Raw genomic sequence first — 27,230 nt, 5'->3', positions numbered from 1 at the left:
GGGTACACACTTTAGAATTACTCCACTGCAAAGGGCCTGCGGTTGTAAAGAGTAGCTCATCCAGCAGACTGGTTGCACTGCGGGCTGTGTCACTCAGTGACAGGCTCCACGTGGGGGATGGTTAGGACGATAACATCGTCCTGAAAGGTAATGTGTAACAGACCCTGACAAAGGGAGATTCAGACCAAGAGCCAGCAAAGAGTTAAAGCAATAACTTTTTTTTTTTTTTTTTTTTACATTAAACAACGCATAACCTACAACAGGGCTTTAATAAACAGCAAGCTGAAAGCTATGCAGCAAATCAAAGCATGAAAGGGTACAAACAACTGTTTCTAAAAAGAAAGAAGACACTTTATTGGAATTATCTGTGCAACAAAGGCTGCCTTTGAATACTTTACATGTAAGAGGTCTCCCACACGTGGCTAATTAGACTCTCAGCTCTGGCTCTTAATAGCTGTGGCCTAAACGCTAAAGAAACTGATTAATGTCTTAATTGCAAAAATAGTAGTTTCAGCTGTTTCCTTTCAATATACTGACAATAAAAAAAAGCTATGTCATTTAAACAATCAGGTTGCATTTGTGGCTGGGTAGGATGCAAATAAAAAAAGATATTAAAAGAAAAAATAAATATTAGCACCTGATGAAAGTTGAAAACTGGAGACCATGTAACAGCCTCACAGTCTGATAATGACAGTATTGAATCTGCCTCCGAAAATTAAATTGCATCGTAAGAGATTTCGTTTGCAGTTTAAAGTCCACACAAAAATTACATCCAACTTTGTGGCTGCACTGTTAGGACTCTTTCAACTTCATTGTGTTTTGCAAAAAAAATAAAAAAATGGTTGCATTGTCAATATATAGGTCTGTTTTACATCATACAAAATATTTAGTTTTGTTTGACATTTTGAAGTTTCTCAAATTGATTCAAAACAATTTTGTCCAAACAGAATTTGTTTTTAAAACTATTGTGGGTTACAAAAACTGGCACATTCAATCTACTTTTGTTATGAACATTCCCATGAGCCTACAGTCCTTTTTTTTTTTTTCTTTTTTCAAAGAATGTTAAAAGTGGTCCAATCTAGGTTATTTAATCTCAGACAGTTGGCCAAGGTAAAGTCATATATTCTGGCTAATCTGTCTTCTGCAGGTTGAACTACTGCAACTCCTTGTATTTTGACCTGGACAAGACCTCCATTCATCATCTCTAGTTAGTCCAAATTGCTACTGCTCGTCTGCTGACTGGTAGAAAGCAAAATACGCTCAGAGTTGACTTCTCCTCACTGGCTCCCTGTCAGTTTCAGAATGCAATTTAGAATTTTACCTTCCATTTTGAAATCATTGCATGGTCTCGCTCCCTCCTACTTGTCTGAGCTACTCTCTATTCATGCCCCAATTAAAGCCATGAGGTCTACTGCACCAATATTGCTTTGTAGTCCTCAGTCTTAACTCGCATCTGGTGGAGACGAAGGCTCCAGACTATGGAATAACCTGCCCCTTAATATTAAGTTAGGACAAACTCTGGAGCACTTTCAATCCCCTTTAAACCGGCTTTTAGCATACGTTGAGCTAAATGGTTTGTTTTTAATCATACCAACAGTCTTATTTTAACCATCTTTAGAAGTTTTCTCCATCTTATGTTTGGTTTTTGATTCTTTTATGCCCGTTAATGTTTTGGTTGTTCTTCCTTGTAAAGCACATTGTGCAGCAGGAAACATGCTATAGCTATAAATAAATTTGACCTTGACAGCTAAAGTTAAATCATTTCTTTAAAGTCACCAGCAAAGCTTTTCACCAAGAATAAGCTAATAAACATTAGCAAAAATTGTTTAAATCCTTTACCTTTATGCATCTTTAACTGAGGTTTCAGTTCAAGACTCATGCTTCTTATTGTTGTTGCAGTGAGAACTGACAGACTGGGTTCACCCTACAGCAACACGCTCTTGGCTCACACACACACACACACAAGGATCCAGTTTTACCTGTTGTGAACGACCGCTTTTATTCTGAAGGATCCAATTTCAGGAGCTTGTGCAGGGAGACAATACAGACAAGTGGCTTGGTAAAAGCTTTAATCATAGCAACACTCACCAAACAAGAACAAGTACAAATGTACATGGCAGTGCTCTCCTGAATCCACTGGAATGGAAACTAAAACTTAAATATGGAAACATTTACTGAAAGCGAGACTTGATCCGTCTTACACATCCCATATTATTTAGATCATACATTTCCTTAATAAATCCAATATTATTGCTCTGGGAATCACTAATAATTTATAGGATTATTTAACATCACTGATCACAACTCTTTGCATTAAATGCATAAATGTTGTCGCATAAAAGAAGCCAAAAATAGTCTAAAATAAAAAGAATGATATAACAAAAACAATCATTAAAATCCAAAGGTTTATGAAGGCTGGCGAAGACCATGGAAACATGTTTGAAAAGAAAATCGCTTCTTCGCTCATACCACAGGATGAAGACTTCTAGAGAAAAATGAAAACAAGGTTAGCCGCTCCTAAAAGAAGAGTATTGAGCACACATTGTGGAAATGGATAATATTATATTGTCTGGAGGTGGATTTTACTTACGGTGAAAAAAATAAAATAAAATAAAAAATTCTGTAGAAATTACAGCACAGCTACAGTCCAGTCTCTTTTGCCATCTGAGTAACCTCCTCACCCTGCTGGATGGAGAGAAGAGGGAGTTTATGTTAAACGGAAGGCTGCTTAAAGTCACGGGGTCAAATAAAACATATTTACTATATGTAGAAATCATAAAATATGAAAAAAAAAGTAGAAACCCTCCAGTAAATCTGAAATGGGGGAAAAAAATGGACAGAAGGATCACAGTTTATCAAACTCTTTTCAAAAGAGAACCAGAATCAGTAATTTATCATGAGTGCAGAGAACCCCTATAGTTATCTCTATGGCAACTTGTAAAAGTATTCACATCCCCCTGACTGTCACAACATTTGTCCCATTTGAACCATAAGCTTTGTACAACTAGAGATTGATATTTTCCACCACGTCTTCCTCGCAGAGCAGCTTAAATTGAGTCTGATTGGATGGAGAACATCAGGACAGGAATTTTTAAGTCTTGATTCTTAATTCTGGCCACCACCATGTTTTATTATAGAGACCGAGTGTTCAGGAGGATGTGAAGTCTTAGTTTCTACCACAAAGCATTTTGCGTCTATAACAGGCAAGAAAATAAAAAGTTACATTTTAGTTTAATTTTACCAACGGATCTTTTTCCCACATGTTTTGCTGGCTACCCTTTACATGTCTTATGGATTTCTTTGAAAATAATAATAAAAAAAAGCCCTGAAGTTTGTGGTGCAAAAGTGACAAAATATAAAGTTAAAGGGGTGTGAATACTTTTGAAAGGTACTATATTTCAACCCTCTGCTTCAGGACCAACCTTGAGTTCAGATAAACCCTTTGACTGGATGACTGATGAGGGACTTGTAATTGGAGAAACAGGGGGCGAAACCTGGGAAGGAGGTGATTTTGGGCCGTGGGACAGAGACTGGCTTCTTTTCACAGCAGAGGACACAGCCTGGGCGAAGCGGGACGGCGTTGAAGGAGCAAACGGTCTAGGAGCTGCAAAGCTCCTCAATTTTTCCAAGCTTAACCTAGCACCCAGCTCTCTTGACGGCAGACTGCTTTGCCTCGTCACTCGCACAGAGGCCACATTCTTGTCTTCCTGCTTCGGACTAAGCTGAACTCCAGCGGCCTCTGCCGTCTCCTCTTGACACTGTACAGGAGGTGAAGGAGGAGCAAGAGGCGGTGGAGGTGGAGAGGGCAGGCCAGCTCTATCTGGACTCCCTCGAGTTTCCTTGAGGCCAGAGGCAGGAGTGGCACCAAGACTTTTCTCAGCAGCTGAAGTTACATAAAATCCAGGTGTTTTTTTGTGCTGTGCCAAGCGGAAAGAAGCAGGCTTAGGTTTGGTTGCGGGTGGAATTTTCACGTCCTTGACCTCCGTCGGCGAACCTGCTTGGGAAGCTTCATTAGCAGAGGAGATCTTGTCTGTGATCTGGACAGTCACAGGTGGTGAGGGGGGAGGAGGAGGAGGAGGAGGAGGAGGAGGAGGTTCAGGTGTGCTTCCATTTACAGTGTTTTGCAGTGTAGTAGTACTAAAAGTAGTAGTGGTATTAATTGTGCTAGACAGTGAGTCATCCCTGGGTAAGTTAGAGTTTAGTTCAGTTTTCTCTCTTAAAACTACAGTCTGTCCCTGGTCCCCTTTCAAACCAGGAGAAACAGAATCAAGTTCTTCTCCTGGAGATTCTCGAGGCGCTTCCAGTGTCAGTGCAACTTCAAAGTATCTGTTTCTCTCAAGAGATTTTTGAGGCACGATCGTGTAGGTCGTCATCCCGACTTTAGGGATGTAATCTCTCGTCAGCTCATTCGAAGGCTTCGGCTTTAGCTCAGGGTCTGCTGCATGCATAAACGATGCTTTCATTGGGGCTGGCACGCTCGGCTTTTTTTCGTCGCACAGGGAGGTTGAGGAAGTGTGGAGCGATGCGCCTTCGGAGGGCTCAGACGGTTCCAGCTCTTCTGTTGAAGTGGACATATCTTTTTTCTCTGCTGGCAATAAGGTGACTGGAGCAGTCGATAAAGAGACTTTGTCCACATGTTGCTGAGGAGGCCCAGAGAGTCCCGTGGAATCCGTTTTCGCCGGAGCATCTTCTCCAGCGGGACACTGCGTGCTGGTGGTCACTGAACTCACCGACCCATCGGGCAGCTCTCGAGGGGGTTCTGGATTTGCGTCACTGGACGCCTGAACTTCTGCATCCTTTTTTACAGAAGGAAGTGGGCCGCTCTCATTGCCCTCAGCTTTCGGCTCTTTGCAGATGGGCTGTGGGTGAACATCTTCAACTTGAACTGCAACGTTATCTGCAGGAGAAAAAAAATAATAAAACATCTGTTACGAAAAATGAATGTATTTTTATTTAAAAAAAAAGGACAAGAGGCTAAAATTGTACATCTTTCACTGCTGAAGCATAATTTCACACTGAAAGAAATATGGCCTTTAAGTGTGTACTCAGACAAAAAAAAAAATCTTACGTTAAGAAATGTCTTTGTAGCCATTATACCCAAACTACCACTGAAAAAGTCAGTAAAAAAAATAAATTGCTGAGTTAGTCAAAAGGTAAAAGTAAAAATGCATCAGGCACATTCATTGACAAAGGAATCATTAAGAGTACCAAGAACTTCGCCATAGTAAATTTGTTTTATATACAAACAGTTTTACCTATGCTAAATAACTGTAATTAAAAGTTGGATTCTCTGAAGGTTATGATGGTGCTACGCCAAAAAATAAATAAGTAAATTTTACAGCTTAACATCTTTATCCGATTCCCATTAAATGTGCCCAGCACTCTAAAAGACAAAGATCAATGCTGTTGGAGAAAATGCTTACCAGTGGTAGTGGGTTCAAATGAGTTTGTGTCATTACTTTTAACACCCTGAGCTGCAGAATTATTTACAGTGCTGTCCACTCGTCTGGGAGGAAAAAAAGAGGTTAAAATAAGAAAAAATAAAAAATAAAAAAAAAAACAGTTGTAAATCATAATGATGAAAACATAGCACAGCCTTATGTAGTGTCGCTAGAGTTCGTACTTGCCATCTGAGGATAGATCAAGACACTGATCTTCCCCACCCGCCTCCACTGTACTCCCACTCTCAGCATCTGGAGAAGGTGAGAGGAGCGAGGATTCAGGGGACATGGTGAGGATGCCATTCTCTCCCTGGGTTTTGGGAGCAACGGAAGAGCTTACAGATCCAGCAGCCTCCTCCTGCTGCTCTCTGATCTCCTGCAGTGTGGAAGAAACTGCAGTTGCTGTAAAAAAAAAAAAAAAATAGTTAGAAAAAAAATAAGTCATTGTTATTTGAAATTCTCATCCAGTCGTGTGTAGGTTATTTTACTAACTGAAAACTAAAAAGGAGAACAGGTAAAGTTTCAACTTAAACAAAAACAAGTAAAGCAGACAAAAATAATACGACTGAAAAACAGAGTTGCTGTTTTGTTTAAGTTGAAACTTAAACAAAACATTGAAATTGGAAGGAAAATTAATCATTTTCCTTCCACAGGACATGCATTAAAGTTACACTTTTAAAAAATTTGATAAAAACATAAGTAAGCACATCAGGATATCACTACTCAGCAAATTTTGTCAGATTTATCTCTTCAAGAATAAAAACACATATACACACAAACACGAGAAGAAAATAAAAATCTATCTGTTCCAGTATAAAATATTTTCAGCTTTTGATTTCTGTGCATGCAGGACGGGTGGCGTTTCCTCTAACTGGACAATGGGGCGCACACAATCACAGGAAAGTATGTTTAGAACCAAGTAACTTTATATTATCCAAAAGGGAAAAACATAAGAACTTGGATAACACAAAACCAGAAAACAAAATAAGTTTCTCCATTTACAAAAGGGGGGGGGGAACTAAAATTTTGCCCAGTTGGATTATTAATTACCCCCAAGTCCCACAGTATAGAACTGGGACCATACCGTTTTCCAACATCTGCACCACAAAGTAACAACCACTAGGAGGAGCAAGAGTCAAAGAAGTCAAAAGCCAGATGTTCATTTTAAGAGTTCCAACAGAAATTCCAATCAAATGCATTTAAAGGTTATTTTGTAAATGTACCATGACAAAAATTTAAAAAAATCTCAAAAAAACCCAAAATGAGCGAATAAGAGTCAAACCTTGTGCGTGTTCCTCTTCTGACAAAGTTTTTTCGACGTTAGGACTTGTAGATGTGGGAGGCGCAGGAGCCTTGCGTTTGGTCCTCCTCAGTGAAGATTCTGCTGAGAACCCACGACTTAGAGGACTCCTCTGTATGAAAACCAAATTTAACTATTGTATCCAAGTGTTTGGAATTCTAATAGCATCAGACCTTCGATCTCATGCTTACAATCCACTCACCTGACTCCCATGAAGTTGGGTGCTGGGTTCAGAGTTGATTCTCTGGCGCGTGGCGAAGTCTGAGTGACCGCTCTGAGACGCGAGGATCGGCGGTTGGGGCGCACGTCTCTTCTTTGGCACTTCAGAGAACGTTGAAGAGTCGATGGGGGTTGAATTTGAGCAGGGTAAGGCCATGCTGAGCGGTCGGGGCTTGCTGACAAGCACGGGAGAAGCTGGGGCACTGACAGTCGTTGGCTTTAAAGAGTAAACATCCAATCAGAATGTGACAAGAGGCCTGTTTCCAAACACAGTGAACATTGACCATTGGCAAACTAAAGCAAAAAAAAAAACACCCCTTTTACCTCAAAAATATGCTTCAATAGAGTTAAAGGTTGAATCATTACCGAAAAGACACTTTAGTGCACATAGATAACAGTTTTGCTTCACAACAGTCACCTGGTCTGGTTTCTTTTTGCTTTTTCTAAATTTGCTGAAGAGGCCTTCATTTTCTTTTTCTTTCTGAATTTTATCTTTGCCTGGAGTTACCAGTCCTAAAACCCAAAGAAACAAATCAGAATTAGCGTCCAAACTGTAATATGGTCGATCCTTTAAAGTCATAATGCAGTTTGCAATTACTAAATACCTGCAGGAACTGGTGAGCTTAGGGACACAGGAGAAACAACTTGTCCTGCAAACAGACAAACTTAAAGATTAACTGCATAAAAAAAAACACTTCAAATTATACTCAACAGAAAAAGAAACAGTAGGTACAGCATGGAGTAAATATGATGAGCAGCAAATTCTTAAATGCAAAATTAGCGGCATGAATTGAATAAAAGAAAAGTTACCTTGTGTGTCTTTTGCGTAAACTTCCCTTATTGCGTAATCATTAAGAGACCCGGACAAGTCCAAGGGGGCTGATGATGTGACGTCTCTCAGCAGAACTGTGGTCTCCGTGTCAAATTCACATTTCTCACATATCGCTGGCAACAGTTCATGGAGGGGAACTTGAGGATTTACTCTTAGTACTGTCTTTTGCGTCTTTTTGTAGTTTATCACCATCCGAACAGTAGCCTGGAGAACAAACAATGAGTCACTAATTGGACAACCGAGGACAATTGTGTCACTTATGCCAAAAAGGTTTTAAAAAAAAAAAAATTCTGTTTTTAACGTTTTTATTATATACGACATCTGAATTGGCTATCAGCAGACGAAAGCTTATAAAAATGAAGATCAGTCACTGAAATTCAAAAGAGGATTGTTAAATTTATTAGTTTTGATAACTTACCTCTGGCATCTGTGGACCGGCCTTCTTATTTTTATCCTCTCCCTTAGGTTTCAATATGATCTTTTCTGCATCCAAGGTTCCTATAAGGGCATTGGGCTTGAGTTTGATGTTGTTCCTGTTGGCAGTGACCAGTTCTAAAGTGTGGCTTGATGGATTTAGGTGATACTTTGCACACAGTGTGACCAATAGATCCATCAGGGGTTTGCTGAAAGACAGGAATAAAAGGAAATTAAAAATAAGTTTGCATAATTAAGCTCATTAAAAGACTGCTCCTTTAAATAGTGGTCTTTGAGTCCTTGATGAAACTCAATTCTGGGATTTTCATAAGTGAACCTCAGGTGAGACATTTGGCATGTTCTTCAAAAGAAAAAGAAAAAAAAACATGGCTTGTAAAACTGCATTACATGTCATTCACTTAGTCAACAAATCTTTGTAATCCTGTTTCAGTGTCTTAACTCTTCACAGTGGTATTGATTATGACAGCTTGAATTTTACAACACTCAAAACAAAGAACCTTCGGAAGCACAGTAAGGTTTGACCACATTGGAGCTCTAATGAAATCTGTTAAGCTCCAAATGAGTTCCACCAGAACAAATGAGTCCTATCAAAACAGAATGTAAACATGCTAATCTTAACCTAGCATTTCGGCAAATTGCTCCACTATAAACATGTCGGCAGGAGGAAGACACGAGTTTATTTAAGGTTGAAACTGTACGCATTAAGTCTGATTACTTTGGAAACAAATTATAAACCTTAGCATAATTTAGGTTGTGTACTTTCAAAACATGGCATTTAATATCTTAAGAGCTAATCTCTTGTCAGAGCAATCAATGTTATTGATGCCAAGTTAGCATCTGCATAATTGAACGCTAAAAGGAAGTGGTTTTAAGAATTTAGGCTACAATTGTGTTGTGTGTCGCTACTTCAAAACATATAAGCAGGTAAAATCTGAAGTAGGTAAGAGATTTTCTTTAAAAGCAGTTTGTTTTTGTTAAAATAAAGTTTTCTTAAATTTCAAACACTTAAAATGGCATTGAGTTTTGAAAAGCCACCTTAGAATGAAACAAGCACAAAGACACATCCAACAATCACTGAATATTGCACACTTGTATTAAAAAAACAGGCTTTGTAATGCATAAAATGTGATAGATTTGTGGAAAGATAAAAAAAAATGTTTTTCTACAAAATAATTGACTATAGATTAGGATATTTGAAGTCTCCTATTCTCAATGTCAAACAATAAAATACAGTAGTTACGGAATATTTGTTTATCCATTTTGGTTTCACAAAATCCAAGGTAAAAACCATAAACTGCAAATACAGCAGCAACCGAAAACACATTTCAAGTCTGTGCTTGAAAATGAAAAAGAAAACCCATCATGAAATCGAATCTAATTTGTCTTGACGATCTGGTTTGCCGATAGCTACACACGGTAAACAACAAGTTTTAAAGTTTTTTTTTGTTTTTTTTTTTCTGATGCAAGAAGCACTGGAGTTTGGCGAACAAAAACAAAACAAAAAGTGTATAAAGAAACGCTCAAACGTGTATAGCTGCAACTAATTTCAGCTGCTGTTTGAGCAATCTGAACAAACCTGAAAGGGATGAAAATAAGATACATTTAGTCTAATCAAACAAGAACAATCTTAATTCATTCTCGAGAGTCCAAGGTGCATAGGATCACTCTGTGACTGTTTGTGTGATGTGCCTTGAGCGAATGACAGATGGTGATATCTTGAGTAAACTCTCTTGATGAGCCGTGAGATAAAGAAAGACACACAGACCTTTCTCTGAAACTGAGGTATGCAGACATGTTGATCTGATTAGGTGGTACAGTTCTGCTTTAACCTTTTTATTGGGTTGTGACAACACAGCTACCAGTAAAAATGAGGTGAGGGAATAAGTTTGCCAATGCTTGTGATAGAGCAAAATGAAAGAAAACGAAGAAAAAGAATGCAATTAGTACTGGCCAAGTATCCATGTTAACTGGGACCACAGCATTCAGCGACTCCACCCATCTGAGTCAGTCCGATAGAAGCAGGACATCATGTGATGACTTAATCCGTCATCAGTCTCATGATGTCGGGCTTAAATGTTGGATGTTCAGTGTGAGAAAGAAATTTACGCCAACTGTTTTTAATAAGCCAGCTTTTACAGAAGTTGTACAAGTTAATCTGCATGCATCTTACCTTCCTTCAACTTGGGTGTTCTTTTCTACGCCACCAGGCAAAACCACAATAAGAGAGAGCTCTTTATCCATCAGGTTCTCCTTCTGGTCCATGGTTAAACGAGGGCCTCCTGGGTGCCACTGGGAGAAACCTGAACAATCCGCCGTCTTCAGTCCTGGTGGGGACGGGGCTTTGGTTTTGGTCGACACCCTGCAGTTAGATAAGAAGATGTCTCAGATTTGCATCTGCATTTGTTTGCGCTTTCAAACACTGCATTTCTTTATGCAAACAAATTAAAGAGCTTTTTGATTGTGGCCCTGCATAAAACAAACTGTCGAAATGAAAACACTAAAAATGTGTCCTCCCAGACAACAAGAGCAACGTTTTCTTCCAGAGGCTTTACAAGGAACTGAGGCTGTAACATTTAAGAGTCCACTTTGTACACAAGTCACAAGACAACCAAGAGGACAGATTTGCTCACTGAGCCTGAAGAACAGGCTGAGAATGGAAAGACATGTGAGAGATACTGATATTTTTTTTTAAAAAAAAAAAGGAAGATTAAACCCTAAATGTGACTCACTGTGGAATATTCATGTAGAGAGGTTAATGCGTTTGTAAATATAGTTAGGTTTTCAAGTGCTTGTCAAAGCTTTGCATTCTTGCAAACAAAATCAATAAAGGTGCAGGCACCAGTAGTTATGCATATTTACAGACTACTCTGACATGAAAAACAGCATGTTACAAAAAAAAAAGTGTAAACCGGTCAGTAAACCCAGGCAAAAGAAACACTGAAAACATTTGTGTCATTTCTTTTAGTCGGCCTATGCACAGATAGAAAGAGATTTCTTTCACAGACTCAGTATTCCAGAGGAGCAGCTTTTAACATCTCACACGGGGACACAACTGATTCAAATACAGGAATCCAAGCAATGCGAGGTCAAAAGCACCACTTGATCATGTCTACTTGTGAAATATTAGTATCGCTGTAGGGGCTGACGGCCGTGAAACTCGCCCCGAAAGCAACTTTTTTTTTTTTTGCCGATTAACTGTCCAAATAGGTTATTTAGGTCTCTATCTTTATGTTTCTGTGCAAATTTTGACATGTCTGTGCAATTCTTTTAGCCTAAAACCATCTCACTACTGCAGTCATTGGTCAAATGGTTCTTAGGCCGTTGAATTTTCCTATTGATTACAGCAGAACGGCTTGTTACAACTTTGTTACTTCAGGTATAAAAGCACAGCGCTCCCTCCCTGCCTCTTCCCCGCAGTGGCCAGACAGGTTTTGGAGTAGCAAGATTTGTCGTGGCGATTGGCGAGCATCGATCGACAGCATACTCAGCTTTACAAAAGTGTGAGCATTGTAGCCAGAAAAGATGCCAACGACACAAAAATAATTGCTGGATTTACCCCCACTACCCTCTACAATGCCTTCTGATGAGAAATTTGCAGACAAGTTTCCTCCAGAGTATCACAAAATACCACAACCTGGAAAGACTTTTGCTGAGCAACACTTCTGATTCATGGCACCAGTATTATACCAAAAACAAAAAACAAAAAAAAGTGCATAAAATGTCTTACAAAATGTTTTGCGGGGTGTCTAGAGCATGTTAATTTTTGTGCAGCACTTATGCAAAATTCTAAAAGATTTTATGTTTTATTTAATATTACATTTCATAAAAACTGGCATCAAAATATGAAAGCATATTTTTTTTTATCTCCAAAGTAGTTCTACTAAATCATGTAAAAAGGTTAAACCTTTTGTTTTCCTACCACTGGGTCTTCCAGGATTCATGAGAGTTTGGTGTTAGTGGAGGAGGTTTTGTCACATTTTGTGAAAAGCGGTTATTTTGGCAAGACTTGTTGATCTTTGAGTCAAAACCAACAACAAACCAAAGAAATTAAACTTGCATCCAGTAAACTTAAATCATAAACGGTTATACAAGATATAGTAAATTAAAAAACAAACAAAAACGGAGTAAATGCCTAGAGGTAAAAAGTGAGTTGTCTTTTATCAGACCATGTTGAATTGTAATCATTTCTAAAGCCTCATCATATCCCAGTTTGTCCAAGAACTTTTATAATGTCAAGATAGCCATGTAGTAAATCTGCAAAACTTAAAGGACAGAATAAAAACACATGATTTTATAAAGAACAATTATTTAATTTAAAAATGAAAACAAATATTAAAGAGGAGGCAATGCCTCTTTAACATAATTCAATATTATTTCACTACAATTTCAAATGGGGAATTTATTTACTGAAAGGTTTAAGTGAAACCTAAAACTTGCTTTTGCATGGCTATTTTTCAAACTGCTGGCTGAATTTTTATATCGAGTAAAATGTGATCAACATGGCACCACCTAGCCACGCTTTAATATTGAAATTTCATTGAGATAGAAATATTTGTAGCATAAATGGATTTTCCAGGTTTTATATTTATCCATATGTTAAGGACATCGGGTTAAAACTCGAAGTGGAAATGAAGTGCAAAGAAATAAGGCAAATATTAACCTAATGGGTTAAATAGGTTTCCTGACATGGTGCATTTAGATTATAAAACAAATGCATAATAACATTTATCACAGACGTATTGATTCATCAGAGTTGGTTGTAATCACCATCCAATGTAAACAATTTGGTGATGTAGATGAACAGTATCGGGATATAAAACTGGCCAAGTTTTGATACCGTACAGATGCTGGAAACATGAGCGAGAAAGAATGAATGTGTAAGACGTTCTGGCGAAGGCCCAACAAATGAGCTCACGAAGTTTGGATTCGAGAGAATTAGGCCTCATGGAGGAATATGAAAAGAATGAGGTCAGTGATCAATGCGAGTCAGAGATATATTCCAGCTGAACAGTGCTGAGAAATATTGCGGTGATTCACATTAATCTTCACGTAAAACCTAAAGCTACATGATCTGCATGTTTTTATCTATTGATGCAGTAAGTGTGGCAAACAGTTTACGTTAAACCTCAGGGCTACAATGTTTTTGCCTGTAAATGCCTCATCTGGAAGCATTTAACAAATTAGCATGGACTAACATACAGCTGTCGCACCTCCGGCTCATCCCAGTTTATACAGCTCTGTCAACACGGAAGTGTTTTTAAAACCGAGGTACCTCGGGCAGGTGACAAACACCGAGGGCGGCGTGTGTTTTCCATCCAGGCCTGTGCTGATGTGTTGCTGAATGGGAGGAGACGTGTTGCGGCTTGACTGTGCTGATGCTTCGTTTACAGGTAGAGTCTGGGAGATCCAATAATCACAAGCAAGCCCATTGAAAGTCACAGAGCATAGCTGACAGACACGATCCTACATCGGCAGTAAATAACAACCTGATCGTCACCATGTCGCCTGTAAAACTTTGTCATAGGACACGATTATGAAAACGTTTTTTTGCCCACGCAAGAGGAAAACATTTAGCTTTGCATAAAACCCAATCAATCCTCCTTCCCACTGAACTCATTTAAAACAATGCACATTTAAATATGCACACACGGAAAAAGATAAAAGGGAACAATCAATAAGTTAGAGTTTTTTTTTTTGTTTTGTGTTTTTTTTTTTCTCCATAAGGAGGTCTGGAGAGACTTAATAAAAAGGAAGTGAGGGTTCCAAGTTGGGAACTCCAGCAGAACCACTCATCGTTTTTATTGCGTTTGTCTCCTGGAGGGCAATAATAAAAATTGCAACTATCTCATCAGTTAAAAAACATTATTAAAAACTATCTTAGCATTGCTCCACATATGTTCTTTATATTTACACTAACCATCATTGTAGTCCTATTCTACTTTACAGCGGTCAAAGTTTTTTTTTCTTTTTTCCTCAATACATTACTGCACCAAACAATGACACTGAATGTTACAATGTCAAGTACAGTCACAGAGGTCATTCCACTCACATTTTTAAACATCATAACTCAGAATGTACCTTTAATTTATGAGCATTAGTTGCAAAGAGCAAAGGTGACAGGACACTGCCCAGAGGGACAGCATGCCGATAGTCTATAAATAAAACTTTCTGAAAGATAATAAATACTTTCTGCTTCAAGAAACTGAATTCTGTGAAATGCAGGCACAAGATGATATGAGATTTGAATGCATGGGGGAAAAAAAGAAGAAGCCTGCAACATATGTATGCACAGATATTAGAAGAAAGAAGACAAAAACAAATCTGAAAATGAAAAAAAAAAGGTCAGTCAGTTTTTCTTATAAAAAAAAAAATTATGTCCAGATGTGTCTACTTTTGCAAAAAAAAAAAAAAATACCTCAAATACTTCTTTGATTAGGTGGGAAAAAGAAAATGACAAGCAGAGGCAGCAGAGGAGAAAGGTGGGAAAAAAAAAAAAAAAAAAAAAAAACAGAAAATCACCAAAACAGTCCAACAGAATAAAAATCAGTCCCTTATTTCCATCTGGAATTACTTCCACAAGAAAAAGAAACATTCAGCATTTTTATGAACTTTATTTTTATTAAATACCAACACGCAAAGCAATCCAGAGGGAAACTACAAAAAAAAAAAAAAGGCTGCCAAGAAATATTACTCCTCCTTTGAGTTGCAAGAAAGAACATTATAAAGGATTACCAAAAGTGCCTCCTGTGGTATGTTAACAGCTGCTGGGTAGTGTGATGGCCCCTTGGGAATGGTGGGTTCATGTACAAGACATAAGTTGTTTTTTTTTGAGTTTTTTTTTTTTTTACTTTTTTTCATAGAAGTCTTTCCTCTTCAATCGCACCGTCAGGCAACACCCTGTTTATTTTAAGAAACTAAACCCACAACTCAATGCTCCACTGACCAAAACACAACTCCAGCAGCTGTAGCATAGGCATACAATCAAATATACAGGCTTAAACATGCCACAGTGCAGCAGGCCCAGCACACCCTGGCTTTCAAGTCACAACACATGCATTGAAACTTCCCTGAATGGAAGAAAACTTGGCCAGAAATTGTTTGTTTCACACTTCCACAGCACATAACCCAGCAAACAAAACACTGAGGAGGAGCAGAAATGTTTGAGAGCAGGTGACAGACCTGCTTTTCCAGTGCAGCTGCCAGCATTTCATTTACCGCTCTTACCTTTCTACGCACGCTGGTTCCCACTCACATGCTTCCCCTTTCAGCTATGTACTCCCAGGAGAAGTCAAACAGACTGATCTCTGCCAGTACAGCCTTAAAAGGCCCACCTTAATGCCACGCCCTAATTTGTGACATCAGAAATCTGTCTCCCTCTGCCTAAAATTCCACCAGCCCTCTAGCTGCAATTCAAAAAAAGCTGAATTGGCAGCTCTCTCTCTCTCTCTCTCTTTGGTCCTGAGCAGAGAGGTAAGCAGCTTTACCTCCCCTTTTGCAGACATGAACCTGAGGGTCCAAGCTAGCAGACACACAGAGGAGCATGGGCTCACAGGACTTTGGATCTGCTGAATGATCAAATATATTTACTTTTTTTTTCTTTTTTTGCTGAGCAGTGAAGCATTTTCAGAGTCTACAAACTAAAAGATAGGTAAGTAGGGACTCCTGATAGTGATTTTGTTTTCTCACAGGGTCTCATTAATTTAAATCAGGTTGTACTCCTGAGTTTTATTTTCCTTATGAAAAAAAAACAAAAAACAATGCCAACAGTTTAAAACCACACCTTACTTCTGAAGAACTGACTCACTTCCAAACCACGTTAAAGGACCGTTGGTTGTGCAAAACCATAATGATAGTGAGTCAAGGCGAACAAAGAACATGCATTTCCCAACTGTGATGATTGACTATGTCTGAACATGATGGAGGATCATTAAAAGTTGTCTCCCTCACTTATTAAATGCACACAAATAACTGAAAGCATAAGCTACAACGGGCCACTTTATTAGGTACACTTTGTTTGTTAAAAGTTGTACTCCCTTTTTGCCATGAGAAGTGCCTTTATGGCATATATTCAACTAGGTGTCTGAAATTTTCCAACAAAGATGCTGGTCCACATTGGTATTATACCACGATGCGGTTGCTGCATATTTGTAGACTGCATACCCATGATGCAAATCTTCGTGTCCCCAAAACCCAGCACAGCTCTGCTGGTTTGACATCTTTTACAGTAAAGTAAGTTTACTGTACTTTGGAGTACGATGAACTTATTGAGTTTAAGGAACCAGTTTAGAGGTACACCAGGTCACACAATATATTCCTGCTTGTTGTAGCCATCAGAAGTTGGACAAAGTTTGGTCATAAAGAGACAGAAAAGCTCCACAACAATACGCAGGGAGGCTGTGGTTGCATTCTTACATTACCACATCCAAAGCCTTAACCACCTAACAACAGGATGAATACATGCTTTCTTGTTGTTTCTAAAACATTCTGATTTTTAATGCTAAAAGTGAGACACAATCTAATATTGTCCAATTTTGGTGAGCCTATTTAAATTGCAGCCACAATTCCTTGTTATGAAGTGTGACTTCAGCAAGTGAACCCCATGTGCTTCAAGGTTTGATGTTTGATGCCAGTAACTGGATAGCTTTTCTCTTTCATGCCATTCTTTGTAAAGCCAAGAAATCCTCCCAAATATATGAGCAGATTGTTTTATGTGCCACTTTGACACTCAGCTTGAACTTAACAAGTTGACTTCACCACATCTATGCCCAAATGCGTTCATGTCCTGCCATGCGATTGCTGATTTATTGAATGACTTAACATGCAATTTAACAAGAATGCCTAATATAGTGGATGGTGGGAGCACAACATTCTACATGGAGTTGTAAAGGTGCAAATCGGATTTCTAGTGGCAAAAGACAAAAGGAAATGGCCTTTGATTCCCAAAACTGTTTGCTTGTGACCCTACGCTTTTCAATTGTTTGACAGTAAGGATCTAATAGTTGTGAAAATTGCTTAAGAAATATTATCTCCACTCTGATGAGCTTATTTATTTTTTTATGCCTTGGGAAGTAAAGGGCATTTCTTTACATGCAGTCATAAAGAAAGTAAAATTTTCAAAAAGTCAAAAGTTTGTAACCAAGAAGATGATCTAAATTGTGGTTTACATATAAAAGTTCAAGAGTCCAACTGAAAAAAAAACAAAAAACAAACAAACAAACAAAAAAAAAAACAGTTTACTTGGGATTAATTTAATGTTTTTTTTTGTTTTGTTTTTTTTAAGTCAAACTGAACTTGCCTAGAAGTATCGTAGTAATAGATAAAAGTTACACAAATGTTTCCTTTGAAATAAAATAAACGATGGCTTCTGTAAAATAAAAACTCTACACACATGAACCCAAAACACTCCATTCTATCAGTATGTCATTGTTTAGAATAGAACTGTGATTTTGCTCAAACTTACTTACTCATCTAAACCACTGCATGTTACTCACTCTAAATTGGACAGTGCAGGACTCACGTCTTGGATGCAAATACTTCAAAAATCTTGATTCTTCCATATCAAATGAAGTCTTCCCTCTGCATTGAGGTATTTAAATCACTGAAGGGAGTTTAGCTCCAGTGTCCTGGTACTGCTGCTGAGAAGGCTCCATCGGTTTCAGTCTTGCATCTGGCACTACCAGATTTGACCACAGGGAGATGTTAGGGATACATGTGTTTAAAACTTCAGAATGTATGCCACTGAAAATCAGTACACATCCAACCTGGTTGGTCGCATGCTTAGGTTAATCATTCTTTTGAAAGCTATCGTGCTAATATTTTGTACATCACTTCACTTAAAACAAAGTTAGTTTTCTTATTATCCAACTTGGTATTTGAGACAAACACTTCCCTGTAGCCAGGCAGTGCTGTGGGATGTGGTAGGGTAGGACTAATAAAAAGATGCAACAGATTTTTTTTGCAAAGCTATGTTCAACTTTCAAGACATCTTGTCCAAATCAATTCAGTGTACTGAATAGCCCACCAGAAAGTTACTAATTAGAGGATTTTCATGTTTTCGACTTGCTCAAAACATTGCATCTGTTTCCTGTATTTACAATTTGTACTCCTGTCCCAGAGACAGCTGACCAATAAAATCACTGATTGTTCCTGCATGGTTTGCAGCAACAGGTTTGAAAGACTTACTCTGTGAGAATCACTGCAATATTTCTATCAATATTAAATTATAAAATGTACTTTGTTTCCTTTACAATCAAAATCAGAAATCTTTTCTACAACCCTTAACTTTATTCCTGTAAGCCTTTTACTGTAATCAATGTTTAACCAGTAACTTTTCTGTTGATGTACACTTTCCGCAATGAGTCATACTCTAGATGTGCTGAATGCCTAATTCACTGTAATAATGGCTACTTTGTGCTGGAAACTTTACACAATCTGGTACGAAAGCAATAAATACGTTTTTCCATTGTGAAATCAGGGCAGTTCTTTATCAGTAGTTTTACGCTTTCACTGAAGAATGTGCAACCCATTCTGCAAACACCACCACTAAATACTGTCAAATGATAAGGGGATAGGTGGTGAGTGGAGATGTGAGCAAGCTGGAGCTGTAAAGCTTCAGAAAATGATGTTGTTTTTTTTTTGTTTTTTTTTGTTTTTTAAATAAAACTGAAAATCCATGTCACAGTTACAGTCCAGGTATATTATAAAGCACAACAACACAAGTGCTACATAGGTGTACTGTAAAATAATGACAAATCTCTGTAGTGCAGATTAAAGTGCTTGCAGTTTCACTCCGGCTATGCATTATGATAGAACCTCTTAAAGTTTCTATCCAGAAAACAAATTCAGTCAAATCCAAAGTAATAAGATGCTGCAGGAAGACAAATGAGTGGGAACAAAGGAAGCTGTCCATGAAGAATTGAGTAACATTCTTTCTAAAAATAGATGTTTGTTTTTGCAGTTTCTCGAAAACGTGGCAACAAAATGTCATGATGTGCTCTGCAAACCTTTCACCTCAGGAGAACTGGGACATGCTGAAGAACCAAATAACTAAAAATATCAAGTTCTGCTATGTGAAAATAAATGACACATGTAGCAGTCAGGAAAAAAAAAAACTCTGTAAGGGGACAACTACTTTCACAAAACCGAATTTACTTTTTATTGTGAAGACAGTTGCATTTTCATGTAAACCAGAAAGTAGAAAAGCTTGAAGCTTATCAAAACCTATAGTCTGACTCAAAACTTTGATGGGTGCAACTCTACTCACTGGTTTTTCCAACACTATATGATGCTGAACTGACATAAATTCTCATACATTTTCTCTGAAATTCCACCTTTTCAAACAACTTATAGAGCTGTAGCCTTCCATAACCTGTTCTCTTTGATAGGTTTTCTCACAAATCTAAGCGTGTTTGATAAATGTTGAGCTTCCCTTGCTGTTACGCCATCAGTCAAATACCATTACATTATTTCATTTAGGAGGAAAGGAGCTCAAGGAAACACGGTTTTTGCATGATCAGCTAATCAGCAACCAAAATCACACTCCTCATAGGTCTCTGATGAGAGCCAACACCCTCCTGGAAGGCTTTGGGAGTTGGGAGGCCCACGCTAGACCTCCAGCCAATTTGATAAAAGAACTAAACAAATATTTCCTCCCACAAAAGTCTTGGCATGCTCACACTTTGCAGGTATTTGGCAGCCACCCCCTAAACCATCCCACTCCCCCCCCTTACCTAACACGTTAAAAGCCCTTCTCTGCTTTATTTTTCGTCAAGCAACTACATTCAAACCTTCACGCAACTAAGCCAGCTGTTATTATCCTTAGTAATCCTTGAGCTGAATGTAAATAAAGTTATGTCTGCACCTTGTGTTTCACTGCATAAAACAAACTGCTAGTCTCAAAGCGGTGAAGAATAGGGCTTCCAGAGGAAAGACAAAACACAGTGCCAGAGCCGCAGCTGTTAATCTGGTAAGAGGTCACTCACAGTAAACACGAGCATTTTAGAGGGTCTGGAAAGGCCTTCAGTTCACCAGCAGTGAGGGATGGGAGGAGATTTGTTAGAAAAAAGAGCTCAGGGACCTTATGAGAACTTCCCACCTCCTAAGTGTATCGTTTATACTTTAGGCACAACATTTTTTTTTCATTTTTTTTTTTTTGCTCCACAGCAGTTTCTCGAGTAAGCCTGGAAAAACTCAACGTCTCAGGGTGTCCCCTTACACCATTATGTGGAGCACTCATTTTAGCTGTCATTATGTCCACTTGTCATAATCTGGCCCAGCTTCATTTAACATCAATCCTGCGTACTTTAGCATAGCGCTGAAAGATCAAAAGAGCTAAAAGTCAACAGGGAGAGAAAGAGATTTTTTACTTAGATTTAAAATCATTCATTTTAGTTTCCAAATCTCCTTTGAGACACTGAACTGGGGTCCACTATGGTACATTACCCTGTCCTTATCTCCACGCAGCTCAAATATTTTCCCTCTAAACATTGCACCATATCAAAGCAATGAACGTACAAAGGGAGCGGAGGGGAACTCAGAGTGAACACAATGCATGTTTTTGTCAATTGGCGCACATTTTTACACAAATCTCAAGAGAATGCACTTAGAAGCAGTTGGTTGGGTGATCAGGAGGTCCTTTCAAGTTACACTACACGCAGAAATGATAAGGTGCAGTAATTCACTCTGGTCTCTGATGATTTAACCAAGTTTGTGCATTTCAAAGTGCGACAAACATTTAGATGAAACGATTTAGTTGAGATGAAGACAGCCATCTTCTGCAGCCATAATTATAACCGTGAAATCCATGTCCCTTCATCTGAAACAATGCAGCATTGTCTACAAAAGAGCATCTATCAATGGCACAAAAGCATAGGCTCAATGTTTTGCTCATCACAAGAACTGAGCTTTCTGCAGTTGGACAGGCACAGTGGTTTTAAACTAGAACAGACATATTTATTTTTAAAAAAACTAAATGTGAAGAGAAAACTAAGTGCTGAAATGATATATTTGTGCTAGCAACCCAAAAACTCAACGTCATTACAAGCATACAATCTAAAGTGAGGCACAAGACAAATATCCTTATATGTCCACTTAATGTCTTCTACAATCATAATAAAGAGAGTGACATGTTTATAGCCAGAAAAGCATTACCTCAGAGGCCAGGCGCACTGGAAAATACAGCTGGACACACAGATTGTGTGGATCTTGAATACAAAGTAGCTCTCCTCCTTTTACTTACTAATGTTTGTTGTCAGAGCCAGACTCCTCACTGAAACTGTGGCCCGGCTGCCTGTTAGTGTCATGCTGCGGGTCGCCGGTTTGCTACGCTCTTGTTGGGAAATGATAAGGTTGACTCTATCTGTGCTTTAGCAGCAAGATAATATGAAAAGTGCAAGCCAGACAAGTGGCCACATGGAGACCACTTCCAAAACACATGCACAGTGACAGTGCCATCTAGAGAACCACATCATAGAGTACACACATTTTACACATTATGCCTTTCCTGTTATGTATATGGATTCAAATGGACGGTTGTGACAGGGATTTCTCCGGCTGCCACAAATCTATTTTGACAACCGGAAAAAATGTCAAGATTTTTTCCATGCAAAAGTATTCACACCCCTTTAACTTTTTCACATTTCAACAAACTAAAAGTTATTTTATTTGGACTTTAGCTACCAGATCAACCCAATGGAGGGACTGCTTGGTCAACAATAATTGTTGACAAATATTTCATATGTAATGAACATGCATTTCTCATGATAATGTAAAATTTAGCCAGTTGGGACAGTTTCACAGCAGCAGATGCTCACACCAGGCACAAATGGCATTGTCCAAAATTCCAGAGATGAGAACAATAGGAAGCAAAGAAAACAGACCAATATTGCAACTGATATTACCATGGCAATATTTAATAATATTTTATCGCTAGTGCAGGATTTTCAAATGTCTTGCAGCCCTAGTTTAGATCCCTAGTTCTTACTAGCTGATGTCCTGCATTATAGTCACCTCCTTTTCATCACACTAAAATAAAAAATAGTTCATTGGTAAGTTGTCTGCACAGACTGATGAAACACTGGGAGTAAGTTATTCAGCCATTAATTCAGCTGGGATACATTTTGCATTCAAAAATGCAGGACATTGACTGGTAAGGACTGGAGTGGGATACCCTGGATGTAGAACAAAGCTTATTCATGTGTTAGAATGGTCCAGACAAAGTCCAGACATAAATAAAATTGAGACATAGAAATTGTTGTTCACAGATGCTCTGTATGCAGCGGAGCTTGAGAGATTTTGCAAAAAATAAGACTAAAATGTATCCATTGTTGGAAAGCTGGTAAATACAAACCACAAAAACTTACAAATAAAAGATGTCACTTGCACCAAAATCTGATTCCTGAAAGCACAGAATCGGTGGGCTGGATATAAATCCACACAACACTTCAGATTTTGCATAGCAAATACAAATTAAAACACCACCTTTGTCTATTGCAATTTCTGACAAAGTAGCACGTAAAATCCAAACAAAATAAATCATGATTTTGTCATTGTAATATGACAAAATGTAGAAATTGACTAATAGAAACAGGAATGTGAGTCAGGCCTGGCAAGCCTCTCACTGCTAATATCTGATCTAATCTGGACAAACATTGATAATGAAGGTCAAGCAAATTCAGGCAATTTGCCCCGTTGCTGCATGAAAAGTTTGAATATTATTGGAGATATGCAAAATTTGTCATTGTGAGCACACAAAGAACTCATTCATGTGAGGTCACTGTGAGTGTTAGTCAGGCTAAGAGTGGGAAGCATCCAACTGTTATGGCCTGGAAAAGTGCACAACAGAAAGAGCATTGGGCCATGTCTTCCAGTCTATTTAACTGGTGCACAAACCTGAATCTGTGCAACAAATCTGTTGCTGCAGCCAACAGAAACACCAAGCAGTAGAGATAAGTAAATTTAAAAAAATGCTTTATTATAAGAACCATTCTTAATGAAATTATTTACTGTTAAAAGAGGTCGCCTTCTGGTGTTAACGGTTAATGTGTTGTTAATGAGCCCAGAGTAGCAAAAAAGGCCAGCCATTATTCAACATTTATTGAGAGTTGGCTTCTGAGAAAGCATTGATGAGATAAAACTTTCCAGCATTCATAGGCTCACTCGTTAAACTCTGCTGGAAGTGTACGGCTGATTTTTCCCCTTTATTTCATCTAGTGGGTGGATATTTTTCAATGACACTCTTTATCTTGGTTTCTGAGCCCACTGGTTGTGAGTGGGCAATCTGAAGGCAGCGTGCTCACTATCAAATTATGCGTGATTCTTAATGAAGACGGCCTTGTTGTCTCTGGGGACAACTACAATGCAAAAAGAAAAAAAATGTAATACGCCTTAGTCTCGTCTGCGTCTTGTGATTTTTGCGTCTTAACTCTGGCGTTTCAACTGTGCTTGCCCAAATTCTTTAAATAACTCATTTCATACCGTCAACTCTTGCCATATTATTCATCTGTTAACTCATGTGAGCAGCTGTGCCCTGGGACTGCCTGCATGTAAGGAAACAGCTGTGGGGATTCACAATACCTTAACCAGTTCCACATTCTGCCCTTAAGGAGAGCCAGCCATGTGAGATCATGCTTTTAGGTGTGTCCAATTACCAGGGCCAGCTCAGAGCTGTGCACTGTCAGAGGACTGAACCAATGGCTTCTCTTTGACAACAAAGAATGTTATTGTAAAAGTGTCGTGCGAGCACAGTATTTTTCTTGACATTAATAAGATAGTTCCCAAAAAAAAAAAAAAAAAACACTTCAACAACACCACGTTGCAATCCTGCTAGCACTGCCTGTAGGTAAATAATGCTTGCATGAATGCCAGCAAACATTTCTGCATTAAATCAGTCAGCCAACTGATTCTGGCAGGGTCAGTATTTGGACAACAAATGAAGCATAGCTTCGGGGGTCACAGAAAATGTTCCCGTATGGCTGCGCTTGAAAAGGAGAGAAGCAGCAGGTTAGTCTCCCCAAATAAAAGGGGGGGAAAAAAATGGAGAACATATGTCTTTAACTATCTCCACCACACCCCAGCTGAGGATGGAAAAGTGGTTAACCCACCAAAAAATTGACTTACAAACTACTTTATAAAATATGAACATGCAGTACCATGCAGAAGCATGTACACTCCCTGAACCTTTTCACACTTTGTCACAGTAAAGTTACAAACTTTAATGAGATTCGGGAGTAATTTGGAGAGACAGACTAACATAGTAACCTAGTTCATAATTGAAGTGGATGAAAACAAGTTATACAAATAGAAGCTTGCTTCCATTCAGCAACCTTTATACTGACACCATTAAGTAAGGTAACTGACTTCAGATCTTATACAATTATAAATAGAGTCAGTTCATTGTCAGTATGTTGTTTGAAGGCTCAGAGTTTTTTTAATGAACAAGTCGCTGAGTTGCTCTCAGCAGCCGACCAAATCATTCTTCAGCTAGGACTCCTTGGCAGAAATTTTAGAGTAAGATAGTAGCTCTTTGAGAATGTTTGTGCATACCGGCACTGGTCTTTATGGAAGAGTGGCAAGAAAAAAAAAAAAAAAAAAAAAAAAAATGTTCTTAAAAGAAACACATGATATTTCATTTGTAGTTTGCCAAAATTATTAAAGTTTTCCAAGGAAACTGCTTGCCCAGTTTTGGTCAGAAGGGACCAAAAATGAACAATTTTGGCTACATTTAAAACACATTATGTGGTAGAATATTAACATTGCAGCTATCTCTGAAGACACCACCCCCAAAGCAAGACATGGTGGTGGTGGCAGCATCTTGCTGTGAGAATGCTCCTCTGCAGCAAGCACACAATCAATACTCGGCAGATTTAATGGGAAGATGGATAGAACTATACAGGGCCATTTCTGTCAAAAATCCTGTTAGAAGCTGCATATGACCCGAGACCAAGCTGGAAGTTGACCCTCCATTCACACAAAGAACCTGAATATAAAAGCTGATGGCTTTGTGCTGCATAAAATCCAAAGGGCATACACTGAAGTCCGTAGCTATACCTTGAAATAAAATAAGAAAAGTGCCATTCTTTGCAAGTCAAAATAAGAGGGGATTTTTTTTCATGCAATTTTTTTATTTATTTTTTATTTTTTCCACAAATGCTAAATTTTAGAAATAAGCCAGGGTTGGAAAGTTTGAGCAGTTGGTCTTGACTGTCACCTAAAATTTCATCTGAAAATCTCAGCCATTTGGCAACAAATTGCTAAAACAGTGAAAAGAGACTTCGAAAGGGCTCTGGAAACTCACTTTCCACGTTTTAATGATTCCAACCACAGTAATAGAAGCAGCTGACATCACCTCTGACTCTATATGGACCAAAACTGATGGGAAATTCCATCAAGTCACACCAAGCACTTCACCAGCACCATTTTTTCTTTCCTTGGAAGGAGGGAGGGGGATGTGTTTATGATACAATATCCTCTGTAACCCCAGTGGATGGTGACTTCCCCAACAATCATCATGCACAGCACAGTGACAGAGGCTGTATGTTTAGCCTCCAAAATAGTTCCCATGACCTCTGCATGTGGTCGGGTGTATTTCTCAGAAGAAGAAAAAAAATAATAATAACAACACTGTAAGCAGGAAATGAGGAGGGTTCAGAGGCTGAAACGTCTGAAGCAACCCTGACTCGTCCGAAATGTACTGAGTTTAAGGAATGCAAGTTAAAAATTCGGTAAATTGGGTGACAAAAGTGGCATTGTGCTCCAACGTCAAACAGCTGGGAATACAGCTGGTTGTGTGCACAGGTGAAAGCTTCAAATGTTATTTTTTGCACAAAAACGAGGTGAAATTGTCCAAATACATAAAGATGTCCTAAGCTTAACAAGAATAGCATTTCTTGTAACAAATAATCTGCTTTAGTTATTGTGAACGACTGTTTAATGTTGCACTTACCTCAAGGAAGTGCTCCGCGGATGGGCCTGGGATCCACGATCATCCATGACTAAACTCATCGGCCTTACGAAATCCTTGGGACATTTCAAGCACAAACAGAAAGCGCAGCTCATCTTTAGTGAGAGCCGTCATACCAAAAGCACTCTTCGCTGGTGTTTTCATGCGACACCAATACCAAAAGGTGGGCGAATCCCCCGCATGAGGTCACCAGCCTGAGTCTTGTTAACTGTTTCTGCAATGAAAAGAAGCAAATTGTTTCTGATCGTGACTTACCATGAATTCAGGTGGTTTTCAAAGCAGATGTCAACTTCCATTAGTCCTTTAGGAGGAAGAAGTCAATACTCCTGAAAACAGACTTGGGGTGAAAACATAATGTCGCTCCTTAATTAGGGCTTCTTGAAAAGCGGACGTTATGCCCCTTCGTTCATTTAAGCTCCTTAGTTGTGCGTTATTTCTCTCCTGACACTTTAGCCAACAGGACTGTGCCAACTTTCATCTGGAGCTACATCACAGACACAGAGCTGTAAAAGCGGGGCGGTTCTCGGTTCGTCACACTTCCCAAAAGGGCTCTTACTTTGTGTTCAGTTTTATAGCTTAAGTTTAAATATAAATAGAAACAACTCGGTATACACTTTGGATTTAGTACCACAAAGTCAATTCGTCAACATTAAAATAACCTGTAGCTTGTGAAAACGTCCCAGCGTGGCTGTTTATAATTTATTTTCTGAATTTATTGTCTAAAGCGACACCATGTGGCGGTTTGTGGAGCCCACTTTTCACGTGAAAAATTGTAGTCATTGTATTACTATTTTTATACAATGTATTTTTTTTTTCTTCACAAAATCCTGTTGTTGATTAAATTTGCACAAGTCCCACAGCCTGCAAAAATGAAATAAAAGTTTATAAAAAATAATGGTAAAACATATTTAAAAAAGAATTAAAAGTAAAGAAATAAAAAGTTTAAATCTTAATAACAAAAAGTGTAAATAAAACATGTTGCTTAGATACCATATTGAAACAGATATTAAAAATTACATCCATTATATCTTTTAAGCACACATT

The 27,230-nt window shown here is 38.5% G+C and overlaps 2 protein-coding genes across 7 annotated transcripts in view; both read right to left on the bottom strand.

Annotated features, from left to right (window-relative positions):
- The window catches only part of grb14 (growth factor receptor-bound protein 14), a 28,094-nt gene extending 26,138 nt beyond the window's left edge, over positions 1-1,956 (bottom strand). For both annotated transcript variants that reach the window (XM_016668704.1, XM_016668705.1), the window contains exon 1: positions 1,840-1,956. The gene's annotated coding sequence lies outside the window, so the exon portion shown is untranslated. The remainder of the gene's footprint in view (positions 1-1,839) is intronic.
- A 96-nt stretch (positions 1,957-2,052) lies between these two features.
- On the bottom strand, positions 2,053-26,714 carry cobll1b (cordon-bleu WH2 repeat protein-like 1b). 5 transcript variants are annotated; one of them, XM_016668700.1, is made up of 14 exons: positions 26,442-26,714; positions 26,169-26,242; positions 10,398-10,586; positions 8,211-8,415; positions 7,771-7,996; positions 7,566-7,610; positions 7,379-7,473; positions 6,944-7,177; positions 6,724-6,853; positions 5,624-5,843; positions 5,424-5,506; positions 3,423-4,897; positions 2,591-2,682; positions 2,053-2,517 (listed from the first exon to the last, which is right to left on the bottom strand). In XM_016668700.1, the coding sequence occupies exons 1-13, from the start codon at positions 26,442-26,444 to the stop codon at positions 2,641-2,643; spliced, it is 3,021 nt and encodes a 1,006-aa protein (XP_016524186.1). In that variant the 5' UTR covers positions 26,445-26,714; the 3' UTR covers positions 2,053-2,517; positions 2,591-2,640. The 5 variants fall into 5 exon arrangements, with proteins under 5 accessions (XP_016524186.1, XP_016524185.1, XP_007546643.1 ...); XM_016668699.1 differs by having other exon boundaries at positions 2,591-2,685; positions 26,442-26,713; XM_007546581.2 differs by having other exon boundaries at positions 2,053-2,485; positions 2,591-2,685; positions 26,442-26,713.
- Positions 26,715-27,230: the final 516 nt, after the last annotated feature.

Source organism: Poecilia formosa, unplaced genomic scaffold (assembly GCF_000485575.1).
Source record: "Poecilia formosa unplaced genomic scaffold, Poecilia_formosa-5.1.2 Scaffold16, whole genome shotgun sequence".
NCBI lineage: Eukaryota > Metazoa > Chordata > Actinopteri > Cyprinodontiformes > Poeciliidae > Poecilia > Poecilia formosa.
This window is presented reverse-complemented; position numbering and strand designations above follow the sequence as displayed.